Source organism: Vanellus vanellus (genome assembly GCF_965231255.1).
Source record: "Vanellus vanellus genome assembly, chromosome: 2".
NCBI classification, from domain to species: domain Eukaryota; kingdom Metazoa; phylum Chordata; class Aves; order Charadriiformes; family Charadriidae; genus Vanellus; species Vanellus vanellus.
In genome coordinates, this window is record NC_138906.1 from 70572430 (window position 1) to 70599455 (window position 27026).

General features: G+C 41.8%; 1 protein-coding gene across 1 annotated transcript in view; it reads right to left on the minus strand.

Moving 5' to 3' along the window:
- Positions 1-26104, minus strand: part of RNF144B (ring finger protein 144B) — a gene marked incomplete at its 3' end in the record, with an annotated part of 30617 nt that extends 4513 nt beyond the window's left edge. Inside the window, exons 1-3 of the mRNA XM_082480074.1 lie at positions 25803-26104; positions 13049-13153; positions 4628-4688 (exon numbers count right to left, since the gene is read on the minus strand). Of these exons, the coding sequence (XP_082336200.1) occupies positions 4628-4688; positions 13049-13153; positions 25803-25967 (331 nt within the window). The 5' untranslated portion in view covers positions 25968-26104. The remainder of the gene's footprint in view (positions 1-4627; positions 4689-13048; positions 13154-25802) is intronic.
- Between the last annotated feature and the right edge of the window lie 922 nt (positions 26105-27026).

Genomic DNA, 27026 nt, shown 5'->3' on the forward strand with positions numbered 1-27026 from the left:
CTCCAGCAGATAAAATATTGTCCCCCTTGAAACAAAAGGCTGCACAAGGGCCCCAGACATATGTTCTCTGGCAAATTTTGCTGAAACAGTTGAAGGCACTTCCTCCTATGCACACCCAGGATGTTGCTGGTAGCCCACAGTGAAGGGGGCTGGTGGATGGCTATCTAGCAGATGCTCCAGTCAGCATGAAAAACAGTGATATCAGTTCAGTGTCCAGATACCCAGAAACTAGAAACTGTACAACTAGAAATGCGTTCAAAGTAGTAAAACTCTCCCCCAAGCTCTCAAGCATTTGGATACACATGCATGGACACCTGAGGAGAAGGGCAGCCCACAAACCTCATAACCTAATGTGCACTAGAAACTCATTTCTTTTTAAACATGCCAAACTGCTCTATTCACCTTGAAAACTTCCAGTTTGTTTAATGCCATCCCTCCCTCCTGTTTGCCCAGGGCACTAATAATGGGGAACCACATGAGGATGATCATCCTCTCTGCTGGCTGCAGGACACACAGGTAATTTTTAAGTATCTGTCAGACTGCTCTGACAGATGTGGAGAATTTCTACATCTATGGCAAAGGCTGTCATCTATAATTTAGGCAGTGTCAGCAAAACATCTCTACCATCTACCTCCAGCCACTTCATGAACGTAGTTCCCTTCTTTCCTCTTATTCTTTTACACGTGCTTCCTTTGCCCCCCATAACAAACAAACATTTTGCTTTCTATTGAATGAAAGCCAGAACAAATCAGTTTGTAGCTGCGTTCCTGGGGAGAAGAGAGGGACATGGACAGGCAGTACAAGCCATTTTACTTTTTTACATACTTTAAAAAAAGCAGTGTCCTGACTGAGAAATCATTATTTCTGTAGCATCCCTTGGTGTCTCTAAAAAGAAACTCTGAACTGGGTAAGACCATGGCCTAGTACTGGCTACTGCATTTATGTCTTCACAGAGCAGGTTCTGTATGCTTTCTGTTGCTAAATGGCACTTAAAATGAGATAAAGTGCAGTTCCTGCAGATAGCTGCTTAACATACTCAACTTTGGAAACCTAAATTCTCCTATTGTATTTTTGGATGAAAGACGGGGTTGTCTGGTTTTGACATCATTGGGAGGAGGGGAGTTGGTTTGTAAATCTTACTGATTTTTACAAATTTGTTGCAGCAAGATTGAATGCATGAGATGAAACTCCCTTCTCTCCCATTTCCTCCATTTTACAAAGAACCCACAGATGGTGTTTTGCAATCCATGCTGTCTCATACTGTTTGGTTTACCATGGAGTACAAGTGAAACCAGAAAAAAACTAAAAAGGAGCAGCCAGAAAAAAGGGAAAAAGGCTTTCATATTGCTCTGACAAGCTGCTCCATCTTTTGGTGAGGGCCATTTCTCTCTGAAGCCTTTCACCTGCTTCCCCACCACCAGTTCAGCTGTGCTCACTACACTCTCAGGAGGGAAGCCTTCCCAAACCGTGCCAGTACTGGACAGGGATGTGGCCAGATTTCACAAAACGCACAGGCAAGCAGGTGAGATGTGGGAGACAGATGGGGGAAATGCAGCATCCTAAAGAAAGGAGAATTTCTGGCTCAGGAGAGGTACCCACTAAAAAGATGAGCCCATGCCTTTCACAGAACATTAGGAAGATGTCCTTTAAAATGGACTACTTTTCGGTCAGGCATAAAATGGAGGTTCTACCACTAGGCTTATTGGGCAATTGTCACAGAAATAGAATTCATATGTCCTAACCACATCCTATTCCTCTATTTCATTACTTCTGATGACCACATCAACCTCATCCTAAACAGACATAGAGCAATTCCTGTTTCTTCTATTAAAATATGCTGCACAGAAGCTCTGTGGCTAGCTAGGTCCTGACTGGAGGCAGAGAAATTGCAGATATGTAAGAAAGCTTGGTTTTAAGCCTGAAAACATTTGCATTCTAAGAACACAAAAAACACAAGAGGATAGAATAATTTCAGTGCATTCCTTATTAAACCAAGCAAGTGTATATAGATATACAATTGTATGCCAATTACTTCTCACAACTTTTTCACCCAATATTATCTGTCCATTTTTTTAAAAAACAAGCAAATGGACAAGAAATATATTTTATTAAAATAGGTAGCACAGATGGGGGATGGGGAATATAGCTTTTGGATACACAAGTCCTTCTTCAGGTCTTGAAAGTTTTCCTCAAAATTCATCTTGCAATGGAAAATGTCTGGAAGGGTGAGAAGCATTGGCTTTACCAATCACTTGAAGACTGGTAAGCAAAGACTACAGAGTTAGAGCAAGTCTTTTGACTTACCCAAGAAGCTGATTATTTAATTCTGGCATTTCTAGTAAAGCAAAGGATGTGCTGAAGCAAAGAGCCCATATCTCAACAGAATAAAGCTGAGAGAAAAAGGGCCTAAATATAGAAAGCTGAAGGGTTTGTATGAAGGGCTTTGTTGACCAGAGCAAAAGCCATGAAGGACACCCTAGTACCTGCCTATTTTAAAGGAGGAGAGGGCAGAGTTAGGCAGTAGCGACCTGGGTTTTTCTCTAGTACCAGGTTTGAAAAGGGCTACGTTGCACTAAGGCTGACACAAACAGAAGGAACGCAACAGATCTCAGCTGTCGGCAGTCCCTGGGCAGATTCCGGGTCAGAATTCGGCCCCAGCAGGTGCCATCAGCAAGGTTTATTGCTCGTGTTGGAAAAAGGCTGTCAGGCCAGCGTTGGCATTGGTGAGGGCGGGCAGGCCCAGGTTAAGGTCAGGTCTGAGAACAGAGCTTCAGGCCAGCAAAAGCTAATAGGCCAAGTCCAACTGATGAGTCCAAAAAGGTCAGCTTTGGGGGCAGTGCTAAATCAAGGATAAGCAAAATGTTTCGGCTGGGGTTGGCATTACTGCTGGGGTCCGGGTCAGAGATTTAGTTAGCAGGAAATGTTGTTCACAGGTATCAGTAAGCTGGATTTATTGCTGGGGCAAATAGGCAAGGCAAAAAGGCGATGTTTAAGCCTGCCACGTGGGTGCCGGTTTTACTCATCATGAAGGAGAAAGGACAGATCTTAGAAACATAATGAAGAGAGGTAGTGGAGGTGGAGGAGGATTTGTCAGACTTAGGCAAGAAAGAAAAGGGAAGCAGGATTTAAAAAATAGACAAGTTCCAGGCTTCAGTGCGTGGGAGGCAGTAAAAAAACCCAGAGAGATGTAAAAGGGAGTTGGACAAAAGATCGTAAGTTCAGCTTTGGCTAGTTATAGAGGAGGAGATACCAGGAAATCATTAGTTTCACAGTCTTCAGTTTAAAAAAGGTTTCACATAAAACAGATTAATGTATTGCAAGAATGGTTCTCTTTCTTAACCCTTTAATATGCTGATTTAACAAGCTCTGATTTCCACCGTCCAGGGCTGGACACAAGCCACTGCTTGGCTTATGAACTGGAGCGGCTTCCTATGGAATTAAGAGTAAATGAGAAGAAGGTAAAATAGGAGAGAGAAATAAGAAATGAAAGCAGGGTTTGGGACCCTTTTCTCTTTTTTAGCCCAAGTGCCTGAAAACCATAGCTACAAACTGCATCTGCCCTCTGGGGTGTACTTGGGTATGCTCATTTTGCTGTTTTTTTACCTCGTGGTCATTCACTGTGATTCATGCCAGATGAGATTCTGTAAAATCCCATATGTTCTTCTATCTGCCCATCTTTTAAAGTGTATTACTGTGCCCAGCTTTTTGGAACCTCTGCATTTTCATACACATTCCCAATTCATCTGTATCTAAGCATGCATAAAAAACATGAGCACAAATACAGTCTTTTGAAGAAAGTTTGAAAACAGGCAGAGTCAGGGCAGATCAGTCCCAGATACACTACCCTGCAAACTATCACAGAGTGAGTCCTTTGAAAAACACTGCAACTTCTAGCAGAGACTTTCAAGTTGGTGTCAGTCTTTAAAACCAATGTGGGACCTCATCTTTCTGACTAGCAAGCTGCTTCTTCAGCCTTGGCAAGGAACCGTCTTCCTGAAGCAGAAGGCTGGCATACCAAAGCTTGGCCCCAGTAAGACCTTCAGTGTCAAACTTCTTTACTAATAGGCCTTACTCAGCAATGAAGGGTCCAATTATCCCTTAGGAAAAAATAAAATAATACTAGATGAACACACATGACACTTTTACATAAGAAAAGCTCTTGCAGGGGTATTTGCAAAAATCCCCATCAGACTGCAGGGTCTGTCTCCCCCAGAAGTTCTTAAGATCCCTATGGATGTATGAAAGGACCATATGCACCCTGCACCAGCCTCTAGCACCTTGTCTAGTTCTACCGGTACAACCACCACCTCAAGGACCCAAGATGAGCATGCTGTGGGAAGAACAACGGAGCCTCAGGCACGCAATCCAAGAGTGTTGCCCACAAGCTTGAGTAAAAGTGTGGTATTTCAGTAAGATGCCACTCTGTTGATTCTGCTCCACTGAAATAATTTCAAATTTGTCTGTGGAGCACAGTCAGATCTAGTAATTGCTCTTAAACTATTGCAAAACAAAGACACCTCCATCTCTTCCTTAACTCACCCAACTGGCTTTGTCTTTGTAGTATGTAATACTGCTGCCTCCACTGACACTTAAAAAATGAAGGTAATAGAAACAAAAAGGTTCTCACCTCGTTCAAACTTCAGCCTCTTGTATAACTGAAACTGGTCAAGAGGCACCAAACAGGCAATCTGAAATGAGAAACAAACACACAGAAAAAGCATTAGAAACACAGAGACTTGAAAAAAAAATAACAAGCACCCTGTTCTACACGCCCGCTCTCCTGAGCTGGCTCTCAAATCCACCTTCTTTTCCTGCTTGCTTTTCACCACCACGTTCCTCTGTACCTTGATTTCCTTCTCCAAAATGTAAAGTAGTCCTTGACCTCTCCTGTTTCAGCCACACATCCCAGTAGTTCAGCCCACATCTTTCTCACCATGCATAGGACAGTCTTCTTTGTGGATTCTGTATTTACTGCAGGCTTCTCGCTTTGTTTCATGTTGGCTTAATGTAATGAAGGGTGACAGTTTGCCAGCCTTGGAGACTGCAGCCTGTTGTTCATGCACAAGCCCAAATGAAGGGTTCCTCATTCATGTCTCCCAGTCTTCATGGCAGGGGTCACTTAGCTCTCAGAAACTCAAAGCTAGTCTGGTTCCCATTTTTTATTCACTTAATGGGTTTGGGGCTAAGACAGTTAATGTCACTGCTGTTGGAATTTGCCTTAGACGTGCATCAGCCCACTGGGAACTGGACTGAAGTTAACAAATTTAGCTGGCATAGACAAACAGGCTTTGCTGATATATTTCACACTAACATAATTAAAATAGCAGCTTAAAAGGCTAAATGCTCCGATCTCAAATTAACATTCTACGAAAGAAAACCAAGTACCCTATTCAAAACTAATAAGCAAACTTGCATACAGGGTAAGGAGGGGTTCAAAAGAAACTTCATGGACACTTCAGGAGCCACGTGTTTGTTGGACTCAAAATCTGAGATCATTCTCTTTATATGCTCCATTTGTAATATTGTACCAGCACTAAAAAATTTTCTACAGCTACCTCAATGTCTTTGTCTTTTACTGAAAATAAACCTAAACTAATGCTAATACAAGACCTGATCATTTGAAGCACTGTGAGATAGCGTAGAACCGACAGCTTCAAAGTGAAAGGCTCTTGACCCTCACATCCAGTATCCAACCACAGTCCTTCAGATTACTGTGAAAGGCAAAATTTTGCCCTCAGTGAAGTGGACACTGGCCCTTCTGCATTTTGTGACACGGAACTCGTGAGAAGAAATACAAAGACAAAAAAATTCAATATATATTCATATCATGCTGTGAATACATTTGTGTTTGTAGATGGAAAAAAGAAAAGCAAATAATATATCCATTTGTGTCTCATAAGATAGGAAATTGGTTTATTAAGACTTTAAATCACTTGGAATTAAAATTGCATTTTGAAGCAGATGTTTGCATAATTTCTTTGACCTAAATCAATGTAATACAAAAAATAATCCAACTAATGTCAAGATTTAAGTTTTCAAAGACGCTTTTAAGACTTTTAAGACTTACAGTTGAAGAAATCAAAGGATTTAATATGAAAACGGGAAACACCAACAAACCTTTTCAAAACATATCCTTAGTCTAGTAAATAAGTCCCTGGGTCAAAGCGCTGTCCTCATTCAGTTTCTGAATTCAGGGTGCAAACTATTTTTAATATGAAAGTATTTGCATTGCTAAACAATATTACATTGATATGACTGTCAGAAAGCTTCCTGAGAAACTCCCCACCTGTTCATCAGAAGTCAGCTGAAACGTTCTTGGAAAACAAATAATAACTTACTCAAACAAGTAAAAAAGAGTGGAGTTCAGCGGCTTCAGCACAGAATGAGGCCAACCAACAAAGTTATATAAAAACCACAAGTCACATCATTTCAGTATTGCCCGCTCCTCTCCAGAGCAGCTTCAAATCTAAACAGTGTTTGGAAAACAAAGAGAGTCATCTGCTTTTCTCTAGCTGGGTGAGCATTGGCAACTACTTTAAATTTTCCCTTCATTACAACTGAATTAAAACAGCAAGCCTCAATGCTGCAAGAGCCACTCGAGTGAATTGTTTAGCTGGCTGGGGTCTTTCTGTGTTTGCTTTTTAAAAAACAGTTTGTCAATGGCAGTTCTATTGAGCCCAGAATTTCCCATGTATTAAAAATCGGCCTTTTTGATTACAGTGGGAGCGGAGTCAGGAGTTTTACTGCAGTTTTCAATAGAAAGCAGAGTCGGTGCTGAAAACTTCCCTTTCTCTTCTGGAAAACTTGATCTTACCATGCCAGCCTTCCCCACCAGTTTCACCCAGCTCCACTCTTCTTCACAGCTCAGCTCCCTCCTCCCCCCAAGCAGCTCCGGATACTGACACATGCAGCTTGTCACCTCTGCCACTGACTCCCCCAGGCTTTGAAAGATCAACTCGTGATAGCACCCTCATGGAGGTAAAGCTGAGAGGTGCTGAGCCGAAGCCCCTCACAGATTTAGTATCTTTAGGCATGAGGAAAGGAAGGCACAACCTGCTGCTGCTGACTGAATTCAGTGCCATAGAAAAGCTGTATGTGCAACTCAATTGAAAAAAAAAAAAAAAAAAGAAACCTGAGTATCGGGTCCCCCCCCAAAACCAGCAAATCCTTTCCTCAGTGAACTTTTAATCTCATTCACACTTAATCAAGAAGGACAGCCATAAGCAGGATAAGGGGATTATGTTTATCTCCTCCTACTTGGCATCGGTGTCTCAATGTTCATCTTCACACAACTTCTCCAGACCCACCCAGGAGTCCGTCTATCCCAAACACCCACTCTCCTGCCCAAACGCACACGCCCCTGGCCTGGACAGAGGATGGAGATCTGGGGAGGATGCAAACCAGCAACACGGCAGATGGCAAAGGGCCAAAAGGCAAAGACTATGAGCACGTCAGAAAGCAGACTTTTCTTATTCTAGGCTAAGAAATTATTCAATGTAGCAAGAAATGCTACTGGACAAGTTTAAGGCTTTTTTTTTTTTTTTAATACTGGGTTAAGGTTACAATAAAAACCTACAAGGAAAATCAGAGGCAAGGACTCTCCTCTCCCGAAAAGATGTTGATTTGAGACTTATCAGACCATTGGCAGTTGAAATAATTTTTCTGGTTTTCTGTGTGCTGTAAGCAACTTCTGCAGTTAGAGTAGTCTTGTCATAGAGAACAAGAACATGTAAGAGCTCTCGCTAAGAACAGCACCTTTCACACCTGAAGTAAAAATATCCATGGAAAAAAACAAAATTTTGAAGGCTTGCTACCACAAAAGGCTCCAGCTGGACCCTTGCCAAGTGTCCAAAAATATTGCCCAACATGGTACAATAACTGGGGGTGCTATTACTATGTGAGACAAAAGAGCAAAGGAAGGAAAATGAAAGGGTTGGAAATAACTGGGTTCAGTTTACAGAGGGGCGGACTGTTCCTTGTAACCCGGGCAGTGCAGTAACCAGGAGCCAAGGAAGAACAACTCCCCTGTTCTAAAACACTGGCTGCCACAGTGGAAAGTGAAAATCACTGCTCCACCTATTCTCAAGCTTTCAAGGGAGATGCAAGGAGGCAATCAAGAAAACGGAATAGATCTTACTTCCTTTCACACCCGTATGAATCAAACCTCGATAATGCCAAGGCAGGAAAGTTCACCAGGAGAAGTGCTTCTCCCTTTCTCGCTTTAGCAGGTAGGCAGCAAGGGCAGATCCTGCGCTGGCAGCAGCAATGGCCGCCCGCAAAGGGTTGCATTGCCCACCTCTGCGAAAGTCCCACTCACACAGGCACTGTCTAGTTTTGCACGGAGTGCAAAATACTTTTACATTGGGCTGTGGTTTGCATTTGAAAGGGGTATGGGAGTTTGATCTCTTTATTGTTAGACATTACACCCACTCCTTTCCTCATCAGCTACCATGCTCACTAGAGTCATCATGAAATATTAATTTATTCATTTTCTCCATTAAGGAGCTCTTCTCTTATTCGGTGATAAATAAAACCAAAATTAAGACTCTCTCATTTGCTCTGTGGATTTATTTAAAAACGAGTAAATAAGAACAGAAATGTTAATTTTGACCCTGAAAAAGAAAGGTCGGCCTGCAACATTTTCTCACCTTCCTCCTCACTTTACCATTTCAATCACCCCTAGCGAAACATAAACCAATTTTCAAATTAAAAATAAAACTGGTATTTTAAACTGACTCCCAATGGGATTTTTGTTCAGCTATGTATAGAATATAATGCAATTAGGAATTCTAAGATCTGGGTCAGTGTCCCATTTCAGCACCACTTTAAAAAGCGCTGACAACTCTCTGTCAGGTTAGCACTGGTGTAGATCACGGATTTACACAGACAGAGGGACAATAAGCAGAATTTGCACTGCATGCAAAGGGGCAATTCTCCCTGTCGAACTTAAGACACAAAAGGTGCGCCCAAACCAGTATCTTCTTTACCGCCTGCTGCACGGTTTTAACCCAAATCAGATTATGTATACGTGAATCATTGGCACCAATGTTACAAGCTTCAAAACAATACAGGAATCAGAAATAGCAAAGTGCAATCCCCTAGACATTATCCAAGTGTGTACTGCATTAGAAATCCCTGTATGCAGTTGAGACTTACCCGGATTCATAGCTTGCATTGGTGATTGGATTTGCACCAAGTAAAAACATTTCAAACCATGATAAATTACCCCTTGTTTAGATTAGGGATATAAACCGGTCCAATTAAATCAATGGAGCAAATTCCCAAGAGAGACAGAAATATTCTAGACAGAAGAAGTCTGCACGGTTGAAGAAAACTGTATTAACATAAGATATTCCTTCTACCTTCTGCTTCCAGGAACGAATCCAAATCATCTTTGTTTATTGTACTATTAGAGCTTGAAAGGACAAACATCTTGTTTAACAAGATTGCTTTTAAACTTTTTTTTTTGTTTAACCAGCTATTTGAAACAGAGTCTGTAGCCAAAACCATTGCCTTCCCACCACTAACGCCCATTTATTTCTAGTTAAAACCAGTTATATGACAAGCAGCTGCTGTCTTAAGAGGTCACGATATGACCTAGGATTGCACCAGGTTTCAGGCACTCCAGTGGAACAATTCCTTCAGTTTGAATGCACTATTTCTCAAATTACAAAAAAACGCAGGGAAACATACCAGTTTCAGCTAGATTTTGTTAAAGTTAAAACAAACCAAAAAACAAAACACCAAACACCAAACAGAGGGGTTTCAGAAAACATATTTTCAAAGTACTGAAAATGACAATTTTGTAGTTCAAATGACTTTTCATTTTAAGTTTTTTAAGATTAAAAACCTGGAACATTCTTCTGAGCTCCAGAGAAACCAATGCTCTAGCTCACCAAAAGTAAAGCCTTAACTCCCAACATCTCCTATACTCTATGAATAAGCAGTTTACTCCCCAAACACTGATGAAATATTCAACTGTTTGAGAGAGACACATTCCTACTATTCACACTTGCTCATTTCTTCCTGAGACATGCAAGAAGAAATTCTATTCCATGTTGAAAATGTTTAACCAAAGGTTTTGCCCCCCTCCACCACCTGAAAGCAACACAAGAAGCATATGTCTCAGAAACAAGGCAAGAATTGCAAAAAGGCTCTCATAATTTAGTACCAGGCTAGATAAACTCTGAAGAATTTTACTGAGAACATAAAACAGACTTAATTCACAACGAAGACAAATAGGTCACTGGAAAGCACTGAACAAATGTTACACACCTTGAATAAGGACCTTGAGAGAGGGAAGTAGAGGAACTTTTATGGGTATAATGTGTTATAAATTACTTATAAGCCTTTTTATTAATTTTTCAGTTTCCTTATTGAAGAGAGCTCAATCCAAAATGCACTGAAGTCAACGAAAAGGCTTTCCTTCACTTCAAATTATGCCTAAGTTCACCTTATCTCCCTTGTGCAGGCTAGGGCAAAAGGCATTTAAAAAGCAAACAGAACAACCATGTTAGCTAACATAATTAGACACAATTTAGCCCAAAGTGTAGGAACCAATTTAACATCATGTCCATGACAAAGACAGTTTTAACTGCTATTTTTTCTCCAAACTATAAGGGTACCTGGTAAATGTCAATCATAGCAGAGTCTGAAACGGACACGACATGAAAAACACACTTTTTCAAAACACAGGGGAGGCAAAAAAGACTGTTTCTTTTTTTCCCTTGGTACAGGCAACATGTCATTCCTCATGGCACTGTCCTGGTGAGGAACTTTTTCCTGCCAGAAGCCAAAGACCAAACATTCCAGACCCTCTGGAGGTGAGAAGGCTCATACTTTTACACTAGAAGTTTCAGAGTGTGTAATTCTAAACAGTACTTCCACGCCAAACAATAGCCATATTTAAGCACATTCTCTACCATGTGAATAAGGTTCTGTTTTTTAAAAAATAGCTTTTAAAGGCCACATTTTCACTCCGAACATCCTTTGTAGAGAAGAAAAAAGAATGCAGAGTGCTCATTCATAATCTTTCAGATTACTACTGGAGACAATGTATTTCTATTCTTTCTTTTCTGTTTCTTTCTTTTGTTCCTGTAGTTTTGGAAGGTTTTCCTTCCTAAAGAATTAGGTTTTGGGGAAAATACATAAGCAGTTCATTTTAACCAGGTTGGGGGCCTGTTTGCTTTTCAAGTGGAAGGTCTGTGTTTCAAGCATATCGCCAAAAGGGAGCATCAGAACACTCATTCATCCACGGGACACTAATGCACATTTGGGCTGTTTAGTCATTCTGCCTTCAGCTCAAAAAGCACCCAAGGATTAAGCTAATGGTCCATTAATATATGCCCTGGAGTGTCCTCCTGCTTTACTAAGGGGAAATATATCTCTATAATTCCTATAGCAGCATAAGCCTAGTTTAACAGAGCAGAATTTTTCCTATCATTTGTTAAATTTCTTTAAAAAATACATTTTCAATAAAGGCCAGTTGCCTCCAATCTGGTGCGATGAGTGGGAGGGACATTGCTACACCCTCTCTGTATCTATGCCCAAGAAAAGAGGAAGGGAAACAGCTGGCTACTTTCCACAATAGCTGGATTCAGCCAACAAAAAGTTCCACCATACGCCTGCACGCCATAACAAACATAGCTGGGACTCCCAGGCCTCGATTCAGCTAAGCACGGCATTTCAAATGCATGCTGGAGAGGAGATCCTGAATTTTTCTGGAGAAAAGGGCATTTTTGCTACTGGGAATTGAATTGCCACTGACTGCATTTGAACAGGATTATATACTTCTACCACAGTCACATCATCTGTATACATAGGGCTCAAGGGAACCCAGAAGATAAGCTGCTTTTCTTCAGTTCAGGGATGGAGATATGATTCTCCTTGATTTCATCCCTGCAAACAAATGCAGAGAGAATGCACAAAACCAGCCAAAAGCCCTTAGCTACCTTTTCTTCCTGTTTGCTTGTTGTTGGGTTTATTTTTTTCCTGCTTGTGTTATCAGGCCCAGCAGGGGCCTACCTGGCTCAAAAAGCAAGCAAGCAAGAATAGCTGCAGGGCAACGTCAGATTTTCTCGCAGTTTTCCGTGGCCTTCTAGATGTACACAACAGCTGGCACGTATGAGGGTTCCAGCCACACTGCCAACAGCTCCTCCCCATGTCATGGGCTTGGCGCTAAGCCCAATTCAGAAACTTTACACCAGCCCTAAGCCAGGCAGGAGGCTGCCTGAGCATTGCTGGGAGGCCATCAAACAGCCTGGTAGGGACCATCTAGAGTCCCCTTGAATCCTGTTGTCCCAAGCGGTGCAAGAAGGTCTGAGGAGCCCATTTTCCCTGCAGTTTCTCCACCTCCAACTTTCAAGCTGAACCTTCCAGTTACTCTGGGAGATTGTGCACATGCCAGACGTGCAAACAACTCTGCCTAAACCTCATTTAGCTTCTGAGCTCTCAACCTCTCCAGTCTCTGCCTTGGGAATTAAGACACTTCTCATACCTCTGAAGACCTACTTCCACCCAGTGCTGTGCAGATACCTTTCTTTCTGTATCACTACAGAGAGTCTTGTGTGTTTATATTGGGCTGCAAATTGGTTGTGGCAGCCTAATATAAATATACACGAAGAAATTCTGGCCTTGCGTACCATCAGTTTGAGTTTTTGTTCTTAATTTAAAAGAGGTGCAAGAATTTCAGTGTTTGCAGTCAAAGCAAATCTGATTTAACTGACAGTGATAATGGAGGCTCAGCAGTTCTGGGATACAGGGTATTCTGGTTAAGTCACCTGCATGGATAATTCAGAGGTTGTCTGATGCCAAGTAAGCCTTTCCTCAAGGCACAGAGGGAGGGAAAAAGGAGCAAAACCCTTGAAAAACATCTGTTTGTTTCTAGTTCCTCTTGTCAGTCAGGCTTCTTGCCAAAAGCTCATTAAAGGTAATTAAAGGGAGGAAAAAGTGTATGATCATATTTATTATACAGATAAAGAAGTTGGGGGGGGGGGGAGGGGGGGGAGTATGTTAAAATAAAAAAAGGGAATGAAAAAACTGTTGATACCTCTGCTTCTTGTAGGGTCCCGTGGTTCAAGCATACCATGTCTGGACACATGATAGGAGAACCACAACCTTCTTGAATTGCCAGCTGCATGTACTGTTTTAGGCACTAGAAACAAGTAAAGAAAAGAAAAAAAAAGTTATAACTCACACGTTGGTAACACACAGATGCTAGAGATGCTGCACAGCTACCACCTCCGCTGCCTTAATTGGCTGTCCTGAAGCTCCAGCACACAGAAAACATCGGTTATTATAAGTGTGAGTGCTACAAGTGATTACATTGGAAAGAATGCACCAAAGAACAATTAATTATGCATGACTTCATCTGCCAAGCATTGCGTTTACCCAAGTCAGCAAGTCAGACCTTTCAGTGCTAACAACCCCTACACTCTGCTAAACTGGGATTGGAGGATTTAGTGGGGGGAGTATCTTTCATCTTAATTAAACAGGCTTCGCTCTTTTGTCTTTCCTCCTGTGTTCTTATTCAGGCTTTCAGACAGCAGTTTCCATTGTAGGAGACCTCATTTACAAGAAAGAGGCTATTGTTCTCAGCTGCATAAAAGGGGAAGGGGGTTTATAACCTGGTTAGAAGGTTATAATCTGCCCTAGAAGATGTGCAGCTATCAGTTCTTTCCCTCCTCCCCCAACCCCCTACACAGATCAGGTAATTTCCATAGTTTACCATGATTTATCATCAGCCTCTAGTCTATTGAGCAGGAGTTCAAAGTCCATTTCCAGTATGGATGCTTTCTTATGAATGTTTCCAAATTGTTTTATTACACAAAAATGGCAGGTCTCCCTCTCCAAGGAGAAAAAAAAAAAAAAAAAAAAGCCTCAGGTCTCTTCGGAAACCATTTCCAGTATTTATAGGCATTTAACATTCAGGTCTGCATTAGGTTGGACTGTTCTGAGAAGGCCTTGCATATTGTGCTCTGATTAAAGAAAATTCCTCATTTGTATTTTTATTGGAAAGCTGGTACCCTCTTAAATGTCAGGATAATTAGGACTTTTACAAATGGAAATGAGGTTTCTTTATTATTCTATCTCTCTACAGAAACATCGACGTCCACACAATTTGCTTAATTCTGATGAACTATACAGAGACATTGGTTCAAGCAAGTAGAATTAGCTTAACTTAGTGGCATTTTAAATAAGCTTACTTTTGATTTGTAAATATTTGAAGTGCATTCATTTAGACGAACGCAGGGGTATAACCTAAGTGGTAAGCTTTAAATATCTACCTCATTAAGCGCTAATGGATTCAGATCCAGCGAGCACCCCTATAAGAAAGCAGCAGAGCAGGCTGCAAGAAATTGCTGGTGCGAGTAGTATGTGGGAAGCGAGCAAGTTGCTCACAGGTGAAGAGCAAAAAAGAAATCATGTCAGTAACTGAAGGCGGTGTTAGCTCCCAAGGGAATATTAGCCCAGATTTAACGAGGAGCTATTCTTTTATTATTCAAGCAGTCTCAGTGCCCTATCCCATCTTCTCCCTCACCTCTCCCAAAGGCCTCTAGGCACGGTGCTTATAAAAAGTCAGTTTAACCACCAGATCACATCACCCCACCAGCACACGCAGCTCCTCCGCAGAGCAGGAAGCAGAACCAGGTACATAACCGCAGCGGTGCCTGGGAGCAGCTACCCTAGAGACACCAGAGCTGTCAGGGCCCTGCCCACATCTGCTGCCACCATGGTCTGGACATTGGCAGTGGGTGGCACAGGGAAAGCCAAAAAAGTGTCCCCAGACCCCAGGGTGACTCCCAGTGCCATTACTGATGCAGGTGGAGACCCTGAGTGATCTGCTCCCGCAGCCCCACGTTCATTAAGCACCAGGCGTCGACCACGTGCTTCAGGTCATATCACAGGGGAAACACGGTATCAAGTGCTCGCTCCCTGCATAAATTTCCTCCCTGGTTTTGCCTGTACCCAGCCTCCATCATGAATAATGCAAACAGAAAATTCTGCCCTCCGAGTCCCTTCCCCAAAGCCTGTACGCGCTGCAGTGTGTTGGGTGCACTTCTTAGATACGTGGGTGATGCTCCAGCAGAGCCTCCTGACATCTCACTCCCTCTCCTCATGGAAGACCTGATTACTTTCTGGATCAAGTCTCAGGGCAGCGTTTGGGGAAGGGGAAATGTTTCCCTCCCGCCAAAACATTTAGTTTGCCTTAATTCCTCAGCAACCATGGGAGACCAACCTTTTACTTTAGTTAATATCCTGGCTTCTGTCTCCTCTGTGGTGTTGCCTGATACTTAGTAATTTGTTTTGACAGCATGGTACAGTGGATTTGTATTCAGGGGCAGCTCAGGTCAGCCAGTTACAGAGGGAGGACAAAGCCTGAGAAGTTACTGCAGGCCTAGCAGCAGCCCAGAGGCTTGTTCTTAATTTAGACTTCCAGGACAGAAGCTCAGAGCACTGACAATTACCCTTCCGTGCAGGGATGGGCATGAAGCTCTTAAGGAGCTTCGATCTACAGTATGGATTTTGCAATCAGTTTCAATAGGCAGTATCTAAATCATTAGGGGTACGAAGCCAGGAGAACAGAGGTTTCTGAGGATTGCTAATGCATCTGGATTCTCCTTCTCTTCTAGCTCACTGCTTAGTTGTATGTGAGGGTAGGTGAGCAACCGGAGCCTTCTGCGATGCTTTCAGAGGGTGACTTGGGGAGATTTTAGAATAGGTCTGTGCGGTGCCATGGATCTTCAAATGTTTCACAGAAAGCCTCTCTGTTCAATAGTTTTTATAGGTATTAAAGCTTTTGCCTTGATTTTCTGCACTTGGAGAAGGTGCTGTGGGTGCAATTCAAGAAGCTGACGGAAGGACTTAAAGGTGCTGGGAAACTCGAAGGAAGCATTTCACATTTACCACTGAAGGACTGAGCTTTTTACTTAAGTCTGTATATGAATGAAAATGTGACCTTCTTGTTCCCCCTTTCACAAGTTAGCAGCAAAGAAGAGACAGTGGAAAATGACAAAAATTTTAAAATATGCCTTCACTTTAACAGTAAGACTGTTTTTAGAGGGGTTTTACTATTATTTACAGCTCAGCTACTAATTTAGCTACTTACTTGAAAAGTGGCAAATAAAAGTATCAGAAAAGATGTACAAGCTGCAAATGTGATGAGAAGAGGATTCGATATCTATAGAATGACCTTCTAAGCAGTATGTCCTCCCACGCTATGGAGAATACATTATACAGACGTAATATACATACAGACATAAAATGGTAAGACTTTTCGTGCATTTTGTCTGCAAAAATCAGGAGTATCTCACTTAGGAAAACTGCACACACTACATATGCTACTTAATTGCTCTACAAAGTGGAGGTAAGATCAAGATAGTCAGCCTTCTGTGGTATTAGCATTCCTTGAAAGGATCTTAATCTTGACATCCAAGAAATCACCAGGTCCGAACACCCTTGGGCTACACTCCCCCACCAGTTTCCTGCAGTGCGGTGACTTACAAGCATGGAGAGCAGTCAGTGGCTGGAGAGTCCATACCACAGGACCTGTGGCTTACAATGACAGTTATACCATCGTCTTACTCTCCATGGCCAGAGCAAGCCATTGGCAGTGCCCTTCCTACCAGCACAGTGAGGTTTCCACGAATGCATCACACAGTCAAGGCAGAATGGTTGAGGCAACAGACTAAAAATCTACTGAGGTCTTGCTGAACAAGTTGGAATACTGCTGACTACAGATGAAACTGGAGGATTGGCTCCATTACGTTCACCCCTCAAATAAATGGCAGATACCACCACAAGGAATTTTAACTTCCATACCTGCAAGTGTACCCTAATCAGTTACATTCAGTTTACTCAGATTTTCCCCACTGAGCAACTATACCATGCAAATATCTGTTCCGGGATACATAACAAAATCCTGATGCAATCAAGCAAGAGGGATCAATTAAAATGTGATAATGTAATTCCACCAGTAAAACTCAGTACACCTAACAGAAGCTCTTGGTGCCGATCTCACTTTGTCAATCACATTTTGCTCCTGCTGGACTACTGTCAACTTCAGTGGAAAGAGTATGACAAGTAATTTTTTCTCTGCCTGAGATTCATAATGTATAATGACACTTTTTTTCAGATAATTTGCTGTCTAAACATTTTGGGGCAAGATTTTTTTTTTTCTCTTATGCCATTTTTGTCTTTCAGGCAAACTTCCTCTGTTTAATCAAAGAAGGTCAATATCCATTTACTTCACAAAATGTTACTCATGAGTATGTAGTAAGTTAAGGCCTGTAAAGTACCTGGATCGAATTATCATGCAACACATATGCATTTCTTTTTTATCTTACAGGACTTGTAAGAAAGATTATGATTTAGGCAAATACTTACATATGCCCCAAGTACACATTCCTCTCCTGGAGCTAAGGCTTTGTTGGAAGTGTGTGTTGTAATATGAGGGAAGAATCCTTAAAAAAGCACTGAAAAGCCCAATCCAGGAATGCACAAACTAATAGCATAAAAAATTCCTTCTTCAGTAATGAACACTTCCTCTAATCTTCGAAAGTATTTTCTATGGTCAGTTGTGAGCCCCAGGAATAGAAAATTCTGTTCAGGCTATTCATGGATTCTTCATTTCAACACTTCTCCTACATGCAGCTCTAACTTCAACTTTATTTCCCCAAAGTAAATTGTGCAGAAGGAATTTTTAACGTACTGACCAAAAAAAAAAAAATAATCTGTGTGGCAATTTATTTAATCTCCCAAGGGACCATAACAGATCTGCATTTTAATGTAAGAATGAGTTCTAAGTATAATTTCAGTATTATGTTGCTAGGTAATGATGTCACAAAGGCACTATATCCCTCTTACTGTGAAATCTTATGTTTCTATCCAAAGCCATTTTCAGATAATCTCTGTACCAGAAACAAAAGATGGATCTCAATCATTCCTACATATTGCTTTTTCAAGTACCTTGACATGTTCCATTACCTTGCTCATCTCCCATCTGCATGCAGCTCTTCAGCTCCCTAAATGCAGCCTCATTGTTTTGGATGGAAAAGCATAAAAGGAAACCCCATACGTGATGTGACAAAATTGAACAGGTAGTTTTATTAAGAAACATGGAGGGATGGCTAGGAAGAAGAAAGAAATGGAAAGCCCTGACTTGTTTTCCTGTCAAATGCTACAGATATTGCTGCTACCCACCGTGCAGCAGTTGATACAGGATAAGTAAGGGCATTTTTAATTAAATTCTGGAAAAGGGAAAAAAAAACCAAACAGATCTACAGTATTTCTTAACCAGTACTAGGGCATGATCTACATTAAATAAGAAAATGCAAGAAATTATTGAAGGCATCTTGCCGAAACAACAAGGTCTTTCCTACTAACATATAACTTGAAGACAATTTCAATTACAGAAAAATTAAGAAAACCTCAGGTTTCCATCTCAAAATCTGCAAGACTGATTTAAAATTTTAAATTCCTCTTCCAGATTTGTCCTCCAAACTGTATTGTTTTGGGTTGGGTTTTTTTCAGCCTTAGCCATTTTACAAACTCAAAATCTGGGGGGTGGGGAAAAAAAGGACTGTATATGGAAAGAAAACAATTCAGCTGTCATTCCAGAGTGTCTTATGATCCAGAACAGATCAACAGATAAGCCTTTAGGTTTTGTTTCAATTCTGGGCAGTGTTTATGTACTTTCTATTCAGTAAGACCTAACTTTCTTTCTTATCATTTACAAATGTTACCTGTTCTTCAGTGCATACACAAGACAATGTAGTAGTCATGTAGTTTTAAATGGAATATGTAGTATTACTAACTTCAGTGAGACAATTCAGAACAATGTTCTGACAATGTCAGAACTCTAAATTTAACCACCTGATCCACTCAGCATTTAATCAATTATGTACTCAAATAAATACATGCCCCCCAAACAGTACTCATAGTGTTTATGACAGATCTACATAACGTTTAGTAATATGTTCATCATTGTCATGATATCTGCACTTCTGCATGTTCAATCTCTAAAACGGGCCAGTTGCTTTCAATCTGTGGTAATCAAACTCCTGGAATCTCTCAAGTATTTCTCAACAGGTCTTAAAACTAGATGAATCAAGTCTATTGGCAATTAGCTTGGAGGCAACTGCACTTCACTTGGAAAAAAATGTGAGGCTTTTCCAGTTAAAGAAAGGTTTTAAAAAGTACACCACAGAAACATCCATTTATTAATTTGTTAGAGATTAAGCTTATGATAGGCAGGACAGAAATGAGAAACAAAATATCAATGAAACCTGCATTTGTATTGCCCAATCTATATTTTAACTGTTAAGGACCAGATGCAGTGACAAATGAAGTTGCTTTCAAATGGATAGAGGACCGTGTCACATAAGAACCTTATTGAAAAAGATGCTTGAAAGAAAGTGAAAACATGCCCCTTTAGCTTCAAATGACATACGGTCATCTCATGGCTCAGTAGATGGGGAGGAATAACATCACTGACAAGCATTTTATTTTGCCATGACCAAGTGAAAACACCAAGCAAACATCACTGGTCCAGAATGCCCCCCCACTGCTCCACAAGCCTATTTTTTAAGGGAACTTTCAAGTATATCTGAGAAATATACTGTCATCAGCTTAGCCTCAAAAGATCTACCACCAATCATGCTAGATTCTGCCCAGATACATGGTCTAAAACCAGTTTACACATGGCCCACCTCATCCTGGCAGCTGTTCATAAAGGTCAGGTTAGGTTCCTGGAAATAGTTGCCATTAAGTGATACCACCAAAAAGAAAAGGATCAGAGAAATTCACCCTTCCCAAAACTGAACCAGCTGCAAATACTCTTGCAAAGGGTATCTGTGTTAGACCAAACCTGGCCTTACCAACAGCTACAAAACAGACATGACCATGAGGTTTATGTCACAGGCTGGCTTAGTTACTGTGGCACTCTGAGGCATTGACAACTTACTTCACATCTGTTTCTTCATTTGTTAAATGGAGATAACACCAACTTCACTGATGCAGTGCTGTCATTAAATGTGTTAGTTCCCTCTTCCTCACCTGTCTTCCCTTGGCTACAACCCAGATGCTGCCACCTCTATTGACTTCAGAAACATGTAGCCCTTCTTCTTGAACAGTAGCACCCATCAAAAGGCAACGGGTACATTAGTGCCCTTTTGGTACCCCTGCTAACTCTGCCTTTGGTGTTACTCTGCACAGAAATGCATGCAAGAAGTTCTTAAACCATCTCAATTACTACAAAAGTGCTATGAGTTCAGTGACAACATTAGCAGGTGTGGGAATTTTCTTTTTTATAACTTTGAAACAAAGCTATTCTGAAACATTTCAGATGTTGAGCTGGGGAAAAAAGAATCCAAAATGTCAAAACTTGACAGCTTGCTACCTGTGGGTGGAAGCGGATAACAAATTGAGGTGAGCTTTATATAAAAGTAAGTGGGCCATTGCAGCACAAGGTCTATTTAGCAAGAGGAGAAGGTAGTGTTCTGGTGCAGCCGTGAGCGCACGCAGGTGTCTTGTAGGATGGGGGAATAAGGAGGAAGAAGAGGGGACTAAACCCCTTCTTGAAAATTAGCACAAAGAAACAGAAGAGATACTAAAACCCAGTGTTGGCTAGATGAAGGAAAATCCAAATTTTCCCTTACTCATAAGTTTTAGTAAGTAGCTTTTCACTGGAGTATTCATGTGCATTTGCTCCATTTAGCAGGCATCCCACGCTCTTTGTCATCTGCCTCCTCCTTGTCTTTGATCTACTCAGTCTCCTCTGCTCTCAGGCTTTTCTGCCCATGATTTTTGCTGATGATGCTGATCCCTCACATATTAATTTGTCTCCAGTTCTCCAGCGCTCCCCTGCACAAGCTATCTGAGGCTTCACAGAATCACAGAATGGTCAGAGTTGGAAGGGACTTCTGGAGATCATCTAGTCCAACCCCCCTTCACAACACTAAAGACAAAATGTCAATATTTAGCCACCAGAAGGAGACAGGGCAACACACAGCTGCTCTTAAAAAGATTAAGGAAAGCAGAGGAGCCTTAGAGCGTCCTGCTGGTGAAGTGCAACAGAGAAATTCCAATTTCTGGATGGGTTTCCCCTTCCCCTCAAGCAAAAGTGTCTGGCAGCAGCATGCAAGCCCCTCTCTCAGAGGCTGCAGCCTCCCAAGGCCCTGACTCGCCAGGTAGGCAGCTGCCCTGGGCGCCAGGCTGTCAACAGCAGTAAAAAAGCCTTTTTCGCCCATGTCTAGCCCTGGCCTTGCTGTCACACGTAGCAAGAGTGGAAAATGTTGTTCTCCCAAACAACTTCAGATCACCTTCTACTTGCAGAATAGCCGAGACAGCACAGAAGCTACCTGTGCTTCTATTCAACATTGCACACTGACTTCTCCTTTTAAGGCTGCATGAAGTTTAATAACATTTAGACTGCATTGTGTGCACCAAAATAACAAACAGGTGGATCATCATGATATTTGTTTTGCACGTTTTGTAACTCAGTTACCTCACACACTTCTGAGAAGTACAAGACCCAACAAAGAATTTGCTTGGAAAAAAAGAAGGGTGAATCATGCTAGTTCTGCATAAACGTGTGCTGAAAGCACAGAAGCAAATACATGGAAATATCTTCTGTTTTCAGACTTTGTTACATGTTGTCTTAGGCATCTTGAGCCATGTTCCAATAAATAACACACAAGATGGATATAAGCCACTGCTTGACGTAAATAGCAGCAATGCCATTTGTTGCTCACCTGGCTCTCATCAGGACTCTGAAATGCTTAGAAGGAGGGGGAAAAAGAGGAAAGACAAAACCAAACAGAAGGAAAGACAAAAGCAAACAGAATTGGCATACAGAGAAGAAGATGACACTGGCTTTTTTACTGACCCCCAAGACCACATTTTCCATAACAGCACTGCACTGGTTCCCTTCTGCCATCCCTGGCAGCAGGGCAATCTTACCAGACCTGGTAGAACCTCACCTCCATGACTGCTTACAGGCTACAGACTCACACCGAGTCTTCCATGGGGCCCTTAGTATTTCCAGTATTACTGCTAGTCCAGCACTCCTCCCTACTGCTAATTTACACTGTGCCAGCTACCAGGGCATTTCTAGCAAGAGGAAGCAAGGTGCATGTGATCACACCACTCATCGTCTCTCCCAGCTGCTTTCCCAGTTTCAGCCAGGTTTTGAGAAGGTGGTAGTCTCTAAGATGTATGCTTTCCAGCCGGTCTAATGAGCGCCGAAGCCTGGGCAACACCCGATGCCCCCTCCAGAGGCAAAGCAGGGAGGTCAGTCCATCTATTTCTGGCACTACTCTGACTGAGCCCTCCGGAGTCTTGCCCTTGTGAGGCACCGCTGGAGCTATCTAGGGGAGGAAGGAGGAGAGCAAAGGATACAAACATGTAGGAAAATTGACTAGAAATAAGTGCAATATTCAAAATATAATTTCTTAAGTGTATCAGTCAGGATGTAAATAATATTAGCTTGCTTTGGACCTAGATGTAAGTGCACTAAAATACTGTATTTTGTAACACTGTGATGGGGTAGCCAGACACAGTGTATAATTATTTAATGTACATATGTGAATGATGTGATCACCACAGGGGCAAAAACCTGTGTAGCTGCACATGGGCGCCTCCAAGGAAGAAAAAGTTGCAAGACAAGGTAAGCACAAGAGACTGCAGATAGGAAAGACATCCCACCAAATATACAGGAAGGATGACTGGCAAGACAAAAACCAAGATAAGCAGTATCAGGAAGAGATGAGACCCCCTCCACTTTCAGGAATGGGGCAAGTAGCATAAAACCATGCAGCTTAAGCAATACGTATATTGCTGAAGATATATAAGAGTGCACCACAGCATGGCACTCCGCAAAGGTTTTATAGGTATAGGAAATGACCTGAATAATATAAAGTGCAGTCCTCTAAAACTTTTGCAGGTCAAATATACCTCACATCCCTGACCAACCCTCTTCAGAGATCAGTCTTTCATTCAAAACTAATATAGTCCGAACACAATGAAACTAAGCCATAAGGTACACTATAGCCGTTTCCAAATTCTTGGGATGTGTAAATGTGTGCTTTAACTCACATTTCAGTGGAGTCTTACGCCAAGTGCAACAAATGTTGAGAAATAAAAGGCTGATGCCTCTTCAGACCTGAATAGGCTTACCAAGTAAGATGGCAACTGTGTTCTGCAAGTCATCTGCTTTTTCCTCTCTGAACAGAGTAAAAACGTTTATAGCTATTTGAAAAACTCCTGTCTTAGTAGCAACGTTCCACCAAAATGCAAACATACGCCTTCTTAAACACAGTTTACTTGCTTTGGCTACAACACAGCTTTTATGAGGTATAATGTTTATTACAAGAGTTTCTAAGCTGAAAAAATAGCTGTACACAATTCTAACTCATTTAAATTCCTTGGTTTTACAAGGTACAAATGAAAAGGAGATATAAGCTCATTCCCACAGATGCCTAAATTGTAACAATTCCCAATTATTTCCACAGCCAAAAATGCTGCAGTGAAAAATGACCATAGATGCAGGATCATCATTACAGTTAGCAAAAAAAACCACCTCACGTGTAATAGAACAAAAAATTAACAAAACTAACGGTTCCACCTTAGTAGAGCAGAACCTATTATGACCACGTCAAGCCCTTTCTATTTCAAATTTAATACTACTCTTGGATCTATCTAATTAACCTTAGTGATAGAATAAGCTATATAAACTGAAAGCATCACTAGCTAAAAAACTAATATAGGCTCGATCCCATAGCTCACAGCTGACATTCTTACCCCAATATGTGTCTTAAGAGCAGTGTGAAGGTATCTAGAAGCCCTGGCATGGGTGGGTAGAAATTTATGGCATTGCATACCAGTGCAGCTACTGTAGGCTGTGCCCCGAGCGATTACCCATGAAAGCCCCGGCACCAGGGCACTCTGTGGCAAGGGGCTTCTGACACTGCTCTATGGAGGCTGCCCAAAGGTGCAACTCATACAGCCTCCCAGAAACTGCTCTGGATTCAAGACAGAAAGCCATATAAGCAGGTTAAGAGTTCCCAGAGCCCCCTTTGTTATAGGATGCAAGATCTACGTATGTCTGTTGCATCAGCCCAGACACGTCCATCAGGAGGATGTTCAGACACGGGCAACAACATCCAGACAAAGGGTAGACATGGAGCATGAGCACAATCAAGACATTACGCCCACTGAAATAAATAGAGCATGTCTAAAGGCTTCTCCCAGCTGCATTCGGCACTCACTCATGGCTGGCTTTTGGTTTAGATAAAGTCAGCGAAGTATGCACAGATGCCAAACAACTGTGACTGTACTTTCCACTTCGCTGTCACGGCACTGGAGCCAAGCTTTTCCCACTACCGGCCAGGTAAGGGGTGTACGTACCGGGTGGCAGCTGCGGCACCAACAGGGGACAGGTGGGGCCAGCAACATCACCAGCCATCACCGACTTCTCCCTTTCACCAGTCCCCTGGAGGAGTGGAGAGCCCACTTCTGACTGGCACAGTCCTCAGCAGTCCACCCTTCCCCGGGGCCGATAGGGTTACTCTGCCCAGCTAACACTGAGGTTAACGTGCCATTAACGATACTAAATCAGAGTCACTGAATTCTTGGAGAAGAGTGGAACCACTGTAAAGGTATCAACTTCTCCAAATTTTTTTAATTTAAAGCAGATTCTTCATATTTACCTGTTAGGTATGTTCTGTTAAAACTTTTATTACAAACTAAAATACAGAAATATTTTGTGGAAGTCGGTATGGAAAATAAATTTCATGAAGTTCAGGCTGAAAATGCATATTAATCAATCTTATCCTAGTTTCCTGAAACACACAGCTAGATTCTTATCCCATTTAAGCTACCCTGAATTCAGAGTAAGTGAAGATACTCTCAGTCAAGCTGGCTTCACAAATAGAGTTCTTCCATGAGTTCAAACAATCAAGGGCAAAATTTAAACGTACTTGCTTGATGCTTATCCACAATTTGTTGTTAAAAAACAAAACCAAGTACATTTAATCTGGAGTTAAAATAACCAACATCCCTCCAGTGGCTTCTGACCTGTTTCCAAAAATCCATTAGTCAGGTACACAGAAGTCACTATTGCCAGAGAAACTGGGTCCATTTTTCCAAGCTGACAAAGAGACCAGAAGAGGACTAATACCTGTAGGGCTTTTATCAGCTCACTCAACCTCCATCTTTATCATTTCCACCAGTTTGATTTGATCTGAATTTGCAGGACAGAAAGTCCTCACTGACAACTATAGGCAATGCCTGACCTGGGCAACATCTCTGCAGCACAGACTGCAGATGCAACTGTTCGATAGGCCAAGGTTCATTTTTGTTTAGGCTTTCTGATTGCCCTTAAAAATTACATACAAGACTTAAAAGGTCTCTGGGTACTCAGAAAACAACAATGGGGAAACAAAACCTCACAGCTACCTATGATGTTTCAAGATCTTGCTTCAGAAAAAAATAAATACTGAGTTTGCATATAGACTGTGTATTTTCTCTGACAGTCTTAAAATGCATCTTTTTTCCCATTTACTACTGTGATTTATTATTTGCTATGGGGATGTCTGTTAGAGTTACAAATTATCAAAAGCAGAATGACAGAAAAGTCTTTTACATAAAGCAAAACAGACTAACACCAAATGTTCTTTAGGAAAGCATCCTCTATCAGCATGGATAACACACACTTCTTGTATGGGACAAGCAACCCCGCCTCGCAGTTCTGTCTATCTCCCATTACCCTGGTCCTGTAACATAATGGTGCTACTAGATCTTACCGATGTACAAAAGATGCAGCTGCATTCCTGAAGAGTGGTCATCTTATCCATGGAATATTCACAGAGACATAGTTTGCAAGTGAGCAGGGGCTCCAGTGCTAACTCTCCAGCTTCCGACTCTTCAGTTGTCATGGTGTGAGGACAAGATTTTCCAGCAGAGCCCATTCACTCATTAATGGTTCACTCAGCCTGAAAAGAAAAATCAACAGCTGAAACATCCCACAAGTCATGTAGTCACTTCTCATTGACCTGAGAATTTACAACTCAGATCCATAAAAGCACCCACACGCCCAAACGTACTACTCTGGCAACTTTGTGCCTTCAGGCCTTTCAAAATTTACAAAAAAAGGTGCCTGAGAGCCCACCTCACCACAACGCCTTAACTGGGTTGGTTTCTCAGAGAACATTCAACTTGCTGACACAGAGCACCTCAGTCAGGCCACTTATCATCATATTAAAAAAAAAAAACAACCAACCAAACAAAAAAACACCCAGAAAACCTCACACATATAAGACATTACCTATGTTATATGCCCCAGTATAGTGGTCAGAGCCCTCACCAAAGTCCTAGGAGCAGGGATCTGACTTGGGAAAACGAACTCTTAATTAAAAAAGTAAACTGTGTTCCTATGTACATATATATATATATATGTGCCTTCTCAAATGAGTTTCAGAGTCATACCCCTCCCATCCCTATGAATTCTTCGGTCTTCATTGCACCCACACCATTTCAGTGGGCGTCTCCACTCCCACCTTCCATTCTGGCTGGTGGCTCGGGAGCTCCCCTGAGCAGTGCAAGGTGACAGCAAGTACAGATTCCCACGTCCGAGGCAAGCAGTTCAAACATTTAGCCTGTAATGTAGGTGGTGGGTACTACGAACTCCACCTTCTCTGTGAGTTGTCACAGAGATAGCGAGCTGACAGTCCACTGCAAGAGGGATGGTCAAGACATACAAACCCAGGAAAGGGTTTTAGATTGCATGTCCTACTTTTACAGGGCTGGAGCTTAAATCCAAGCAAGTAAGAGTATTTTATGTGCAGTCCTCTTTTCTGCATTGCCTTGACTATGCCGGAGAGCTGCCTGCTCAGGTCTGCAGCTTTTATGCATCCCACTCCCTGGCATCCAGCTCTTCTATCTATTTCATAGGGCTCTTAGGCATCTAACCGACGTTTGTGAACCATGAACGAAGTGCACTAGCACTCTGACAGGGAGATGATCAGAAT